Raw genomic sequence first — 8,395 nt, forward strand, 5'->3', positions numbered from 1 at the left:
CCATGTTCTCATTACTTTAAGAATTGATAAATAAAACAGGGAAAACACTGCTTTGTCTTCACTTTCGAACATTATATCGCAATGATTGTTTTGCTTGCATATAAAGGCAAAAGCTATGCATCATGTTTTAACCGTTTACACTTTTATTAATGTAACCAACATTGGAACCTTCGTTGATTATATAAACAGCATTGCATTGCGTAAACAAACGCATATTTTCCGGCAAAAACATAATTTATACAGATATCATGCAGAGTTCGTGTGAGGAACTTATAAATCACGAGATGCAACCTGTGTAACTATCTCAAATGACGTGTTTTAAATAAGTTTCATATCATGTAACATTATTTGTTAAACGTAAACTAAGTTCATTGTAACACACGACAAAAAATCATTAATAACTTATGTTAGCTTACCCTCTTGCACCGTCGTTTTTGTCTTGCTTTGTTGTTCCCTGAGAGGTTGTCCTTCTCGTCCCAGCTTCTTAAAACTGTTTCCATTCTCTAGTATTTTTGGATTGTGTTTTTTCTTGCAGCTTGTAGCCTTTGCTCAAACAAACCTTGTTGTCTTTTGGTGACAAAAAACCACAAGCTAAGAAGTAGGTACAGAATCTGCTGTGTTTTATCCATTGTTGATTAGTGATTTCTCCTTAGCGCACGAGATCGACGTCAATCGCTATCTTCCGGCTTACACCACGCCTATAAAGTTAGCAGAACGCCTAGCAGAATGGTACCCTTTGGCAGTGGAAACGCAAGCCTGATAAAGGTGACCCGTACCAAACCGAACCGTACCAGTCAGTGGAAACGAGCCATATGTTTGCACTTATTGCGTTGCGGACCATCAGAAGGTTCTTTTGCTGATTCTGGAATTGCTGAACTTGGATGCTGCACACCCCTAGTGTTTGTCAAGCTACTCATGGGTGCTGCTAGGGTGGTAAAAGTTAGGACAATTATAAGGGCTAATGTCGTTTTGGGACCCCCAGAGTTACTATTAGGGGGCCCAATCAATCCCCCTTTACTAAACATCACCCATCTATGACCACAAACCCTCCCCTCGTCGCTCTTCATTGCCGTCTGTGACACCAACCCTGCGCCTACCCACTGCCCCTGCTCTTTATTTTTGTCCATGAACCCAAAAGATTCACCCACTTAGACAACATAAAAGAGACTGAAATATAAGACGGCCAAACACTGTTCACCATGTGCTGTGTATAGCTGGACAACAATCTGCTGTCAGACACACTGTTTTTGCGTTTAATTTATGAATAGCATAAGATCTATAATAGTCAAGATTTGAAGTGGATCGAAACATCAAACTTTCCTCAATGTTCTACTAAAACTATTGAGCATTGACATTCTTGTCTTAGAACAGATCTGCAAGCATCAGTTTTACATTATGCCTGTTTTAAGCATATATGTTTTTTTTTTATTATTTCTATACTTTGTAACATAGTTTTACCTTATTTTATTTAGTGGACTCTAATTAAAAAGCGGTCTTTCAGTGGAACATGATACAGTATCATCTAAATCTCTCTTTGCTACTAAGGTCTAATAAAAACATTTCCTGTTGCTGTCTGTGGTTTTTAGGTCAGTTGATTCCAGAGTGATTGGTACCATGAAAACTTTCCAGACAGCATTCTTGTTCTTGTTTTGCTCCCACACTTAGATAACATTTACTCGATAGGGATTTTTAAATACGGTCTGGTACAACATGCCTACGGACTCCCCACTGTTTGACTGCCACAGAAATGCCACTAGAAAAACGGCTAGTTCTAATCTCCTCCATGCACTTTTCTGTAGGTTGGGTGCACATGAAATTGAGATTGTGATCATAGGGTACCGTCGATAAATAAATAATTAATTGAATAATAAAGTAAAATTAAGAATTAATCACTTGATGCTAATTGTTACCCAGGTTATTGACATCAAATGTTTGGACATTCAGAGTTTTGTTTAACATACATTTTCATACAACTGAACTTGGTCGCTCAGTGGTTAGCACTGTCGTCTCACAGCAAGAAGGTCTGGCTGGATCAGTTGGCATTCCTGTGTGGAGTTTGCATGTTTTCTCCGGGTGCTGCGGGTGCTCCGGTTTCCCCCACAGTCAAAGACATGAGCTATAGGTGAATTACACTAAATTAGCCGATGTGTATGTGTGTGAATGAGTGTATATGGATGTTTACAAGTACTGGGTTGCAAATGGAAGGGCATCCACTGTGTAAAACATATGCTGGATAAGTTCATTCTGCTGTGGTGGCTCCTGATGAATAAACGGACTAAGCAGAAGGAAAATGAATGAACTTGTACAAATTCATACGAATTAGCCACAAAACTAACTACACATAAAATAGTTACGTTTCCTGGTGAGATTAGCCTGGATGACCTGTGTATCTTTCTTTACTTCTGCTTCTTAAAACAATCTTCATCAGCTTTGGAGGAGCAGAAATTGCAGAACAGAATAAAGGGTTATGAAAACTTCACTGATGTGTGCGTCTGTGTGTGTTGTACCACTTCATGATATCGTTGTGACAGAACTGCCCTGGATGTTTTGGTATATTTAAGCAAACAAACTATGATTGGTTCCTCTGAATATCAGTCAGAGAGACTCTTCCTGTATAAGTGGGTGGCTCTTGACTGGAGCAAGGGGCCATTAACATAATGTTAGCGGCCCCTTCACATTTTGCTTATTTATTTAGACGAGAACTGCATTTTGAGGGCTGGAAAAGGCAACCTTCTGAAAATGGGTTTCAAAGTGCAAGCTTTATTGCATTATAGTGTTATTGAAAGAGTTTCAAATAGAAAGGATTCTATTACCATATTACCAAACAACTTTAAATGTAATGTGTAAAGTTACAGAACTAAATGTATACTCCAAATAAATCTGTTTTTAAAAAAGTATGATCTTAGATCAATAGCATTAGGGCAAATCTCTTGAGCATAACTGGTGACATTTTGAAATAACACTTAAGTAATTAAGAAAATTCCAGTTATAAATTATTTATCCTTCTCCCTCATTTTTTTTCCTCACCTCCTAAGTTATTGGAGCTATAAAACACAGGTAAATAAATTAGTGAAAGGAAATGATTATGCATAAACGAGAAATAGTAAGCACCCAGTGTTTCTCTACAGGAAAGTAGAGATGATATCTTTATGTCCTAATCTTTTGAGCTGATCTTTTGTCTATAAATATACATGAGATAAACAAGTCAATAGTTCAAGATAGAAGTCCATTACTTTAATCTACTCATCAACTGAAACAACAACCTTTCAGTTACAAAACAAGCTCGACATCTCACATCATAGCGGTTTTTGGTCTTATTGCATCTTGTACTTCTTCTATGACGCTGAGCCACGTGGAAAACTATGCAACAAACTTTGCATGTTTGCTTTCAACTGCTTTGACCAGTGGAATGTATTTACCACACAAACTCTACAGATCTTTCCAGTATTGCACAGAAGATTATATAATAAAGCATAACGGGTGCTGTACCATCTGTACAGTCGTGGCAAAAGGTTTGCTGTTCAAGATGCATGCTTCATTGCTTGTACATTTTTTGAGTTAAATTTAATTGTATGTTACTAAGAAAGCTTTTCTGGACAATACAGCCATGACACAACATTGTTATGCCATTGACAAGATCAACTCCTAGCAAATAGAGAACTGATACTCAAGGTAATCAACAAATATTCTATTAGTAACATTAATATAACATTTATCAGATTTATGTGGTCTGTAATAATGTTCATTGTGTAACATTAATATTTATAGTACACTTTAGACATTCTCCTAACTGTAAGCAGCTTGTCAACTACTAGCACTCATTATAGGATATATAGATTGCTTAAAATCTGCAAAAACTATATTCTGATGGGCACCCCAAATTCTGCAGACTGTAAGCAACTTTGCAACTGGAAATTAGCTTTTTGTCTATAACCCTAACTCTGACTCAGTTGGCATGTAGTTATTAAGATACTTATAATTAGAGCAATGTCCAAAATGGAAAAGTAAAATAAAATTTAAGGCCATTTTTCAAACATTAAAACAACTGGATATTTAGATTGATCAGAGAAGACTTAGTTATAACAATTTATAAACTAGTCTTAGCAAAACATTTTTAAACATATTTTTGGTAGCTGGGTAAATGGAAGTTGCACTCATTTGGTGAAGAGGTGTTTTGAATCAGTGCGTCAACGTCTGGAACCACTAGTAAACTGAAGCAATCTTTGGATTTTTACACCCCCGTTTTATTTTTACCCACACTGAAGAAGTCCATTCAAATCATATCCTCCTTTTTAAATCAATCATGTTTATCAAAAGATAACAGAAAAACAGGCAAATTATAACAAAACACTGACTGATACGGAACACTTTGGATTGATGATCGAGTTTGTCAAAATACTTTTTGACAACACAAGCATGTTGATTTTGCATGTGTGTATTTCAGCAGGAGCATCTGAGCTCATTAATATTCATCTTAGGGCTGATTCCTAGGGATGCAAATGTAAAACAGTTTTTCTGGATAATTGTTGCCACATATCTTCACATAAATATCAGAACAATTTAGAACATAATATATATTAATGCAATCTATGGCACCTTTAAATTAGTTTAAAGCTTTTAAAATAAAAAGTGCTTCTGTGAAAGAAGCATAAAATTAGTAAGCAGCATGTGCTTTAGTGGTCTGCAAATGTCTTCTGCTCAACAGAGGTATTAGAATACAGGAAGTTTGTGGGCTGGCTTGTCTAAAAACTTATCACAGAGGCCATATTAATGCACAATGCTGAGTTTCATGTCAGAATCTAAAGTAAAATTAGTCCTGCCACTTAATTAGAAATAAAGAAAAGCACTATTTCATTAATTGTGCAAATGGAGGTGACACAATTGGAGATTCATTTGCTCTCTAAAAAGCATACAAAAACTTGTTCCAAGGTTGAGATGTTATTTGTTCCTTCATTGTAAAAAAAAAAAAATCTTGCCACCTTAATTTTTATTTTTTGCTAAATTAATATTTCTTGTCATCTCAACTTACATCATTCAAGCTGACTAAAAATATTAAGTTAAACTTTGTGTAACTTAAAATGTAGTTGAAACCTGATTAACTTTGTAAAATAAGTTTATCATAATGAAGAGTGTTGTCATGACTTTTTGTCTTTCAGACATGGCAGTAAACGAGTATCAGGTAGTTTTGAAAAGCTTACATGGTGTGACATTTTGTACTTACAAATAGTTATATAATTTTTTTAATTATTATACGTGCTGATTTTATGAATTTGCAGTTACACGGCTAGGAAATGAAAAGTGAAATGTTCATTAAACCACTTAACTTTTGTTTTTATTTTTAATGGTTTTCCTAAATGATAAGACTTATTCATTTATTCATTTTCTTTTCGGCTTAGTCCCTTTATTAATCTGGGGTCGACACAGCGGAATGAACCGTCAACTTATCCAGCACATGTTTTATACAGCAGATGCCCTTCCAGCTGCAACCAATCTCTGGGAAGAGAAGACTTATAAATATGATTAATATATATAATAAAAAATTTTATGGTGTCTAAAAAGAAACATGCAACAACTGCTCATATAATTTCAATGGCATAAAGAATACAGCTGAAGAAAATGTAGCTGTAAACCTGCTCTATATCTTGCATGTGTGTACCTTCTTGTAATAGTCATCATGTCAAGCCGTTTCTCACCTTCATGATCATGCTGTTCACTTGAGCAAAGTGGTTCTCAGTGGTGTCCCACTCTCATGTAACCACTTCCCCTTGTTCCTATCTGCAGACTCTGTTTGATCAGATGTGTTAAACATGTTGAAGGAAGAGCGACAGATTCATTTGTGCCTTCAGTGATCATGGAAGTCTTTCAAACCAGGGTCCCGCAGCTCAATATGTGTGTGATCGTTACCTTGCTGACATATTTAGGTATGTTGCAAGGTGCAACATTGTTTTTTTTTTAATTGTGTGTGTTATGTTTAGTGCTGTTTGATGTCCTGTGACAAGTGTCTCTCATCAGCTTTTGAGTGTGTGTGTGTGCGTGTGTGTCTGTGTGTGTGTTTACACGTGTTTTACTGCAAAACTGAAGTAATTGTGATTTTTCTGTCTTTTTTTTAGATTATTCCATATCCAATCAAGAGGCAAAGATTAAGCAGCATATCAGCAAGACAGTGTTTGTAGGGAACACAGTTACACTTCACTGCAACAAAACAACATTAGATGATGATTTCACATGGGGAATGAACAACTCTGCTATTTTTAGACAGTTTTCTAACAGAACTCAAACAAACTTCAGCTCAAACAGGATTCACATCGACCCAGTAGCTCCAAGAGAATTAAAAATACAGCAAATACAAGCATCTGATGCAGGAAACTACACCTGTTATCCAGCAGGAATAAGATGGATATTAACAACAGGTTATTCCATGACTTTATTTATTGATTAATTTAAAATAAGCTCAGTGAAGAAAATGTTTTTAACTAATGACTATAATTAGTGGAATCCTGATTGACTGATATCATGCATGTCTGACTTTTTTTTTTTAGAAAACCAGCCAAGACCAGACGTACCCCAAGAAAATGCCTACATCATCATCATCATCGTCGCATCCTCTGGAGTCACTATAGTCTGTCTCATAACCACTATCTACATCTGCAAACACAGGTGAGAAATGCTGACTCTTGAAAAAGTTTAATCCAGGTTTCATTAACCATCATGTGAGCTAGTAAACAGGGACCTCACTTTTGTGTTTGCATTTATTTCATGTTCTATTTAACAGTTTGCTTATTTATTTACTTGTTTACTTATTTTGCCTGTTATTTTAATATAAATTGATATAAAAGGGATGATTTGAGTGATGAAAAGCTGAAAAATGAGAAAGCAACAAACTGTTTTTCAATACAAAATGAAGGCTGAAACAACTGTGTGACTTTCTAAATGGAAGTGTTGTGTTCTATTTAAGGAGATGTAAAAACAACATAGAGAGTGAACAACAGGATCACAGAGAAACGGTACAGGACTTTCTGAAATTTCCCCCTTTTGGTGAATAGTTTACATATATAAATTATACAAACATTAGTTTTAATTTATTAGTTTATAAGATATATTATAACATAATATACATTATAATAAATAATTTTGTTTATTTATTTTTTCAAAAATCAATTGATTTATTTTATTTATTAATCAATTTGTTTTCAATCTTTTCAATCAGTCTTTTTTCTTTTCTTTTTGGTACATTAGTCACAGGCACCATCCAGAGGAAGGATACAGACTCAAAGAAGTCAGTACTTTGAGAGATACAACTCAGTGTATGGGCAAATATGATGTAATTCTTTGTGTTTGTTTAGTTTTTCAAAGTTGGTTTCTGAGATTAAAACCATGCAGGGACTTTTTCTAGTTTAGCGGTCAAAGTTTCATTTTAAATTGGGGCCATTTTTTTTGTTTGTTTCTTCAGTTTTCGAGGTGCTGTATAGTGAACTGGTCCAATATGTTAAATTCTTCTCTGATATTTACTTAGTAGGTACAGTATGTGGTAAATGCAAAAATTCTAATATAAAAATTCTAAAAATATAATATTATTTATGTTTATACTATATAACAAGATAATTTTACAAATATACAGTTGAAGTCAGAATTATTAGCCCCATTTTTTATTTAATTCTAGCCGAAATAAAACAAATAAGAATTTCTCCCGAAAAAAAAATGATCAGACATACTGTGAAAATTTCCTTGCTCTGTTTAACATCATTTGGGAAATATTTAAAAAAGAAAAAAAATTCAAGGGGGGACTAATAATTCTGACTTCAACTGTATAAGCATACCACATATAAGCAGTTAGTGACTAGAAACCAATAACTTTTGATAATTAATTATAACAATGTTTTGTTGGAATTATGGATAAAGTAGCAGTCCACATTATTCAGGGTAGTTCTCTGTATCTATATTAGTGAAAACAATCACTACATATTTGCTCAATAAGTTGTCTGGGTTTTTGCTGTTTATGTATGAGCTGTTTATGGGACTCTTTTTAAAGCGATGCACTGTCATCCATCCTACATAACATGCAAATCCATCAAATCCTGTGATGTTATTTGTATGTTAATAGTAAAGCGACTTGGGTGGCTTAGTTCATGTAGGAGCAAAACACAGAGGCTACTGATTGGGAGACTAACTGAATCAGCGGGTTTAATCTTAAAGTGTTGCTGTCATTTAATGTTAATCTAACAATAAAAGAAAATGAGAATTCACGGCTCTTCACTGAAAAACCATAGTGATGTTCATTCAGGATCAGTTTTTTTATGATTTCTTAATACCAATTTTTACAATTTGTTCTATTAAATTAGTCCTATTGTTTGCTTTTATTGCTATATTTGTCCTGTTATTTATTGGATTATTATCT

General features: G+C 34.5%; 1 protein-coding gene across 1 annotated transcript; it reads left to right on the forward strand.

Annotated features, from left to right (window-relative positions):
* The first annotated feature begins 5,803 nt into the window (after nucleotides 1-5,803).
* LOC130234428 (uncharacterized) lies at nucleotides 5,804-7,515 on the forward strand. Its single transcript, XM_056464627.1, has 5 exons — nucleotides 5,804-5,921; nucleotides 6,111-6,410; nucleotides 6,540-6,657; nucleotides 6,956-7,004; nucleotides 7,237-7,515. Exons 1-5 carry the CDS (start codon nucleotides 5,852-5,854, stop codon nucleotides 7,318-7,320), a joined length of 621 nt encoding a protein of 206 aa, XP_056320602.1. The 5' UTR covers nucleotides 5,804-5,851; the 3' UTR covers nucleotides 7,321-7,515.
* Nucleotides 7,516-8,395: the final 880 nt, after the last annotated feature.

Source organism: Danio aesculapii, chromosome 9, assembly GCF_903798145.1.
Source record: "Danio aesculapii chromosome 9, fDanAes4.1, whole genome shotgun sequence".
In the NCBI taxonomy this organism is placed as follows: Eukaryota; Metazoa; Chordata; class Actinopteri; order Cypriniformes; family Danionidae; genus Danio; species Danio aesculapii.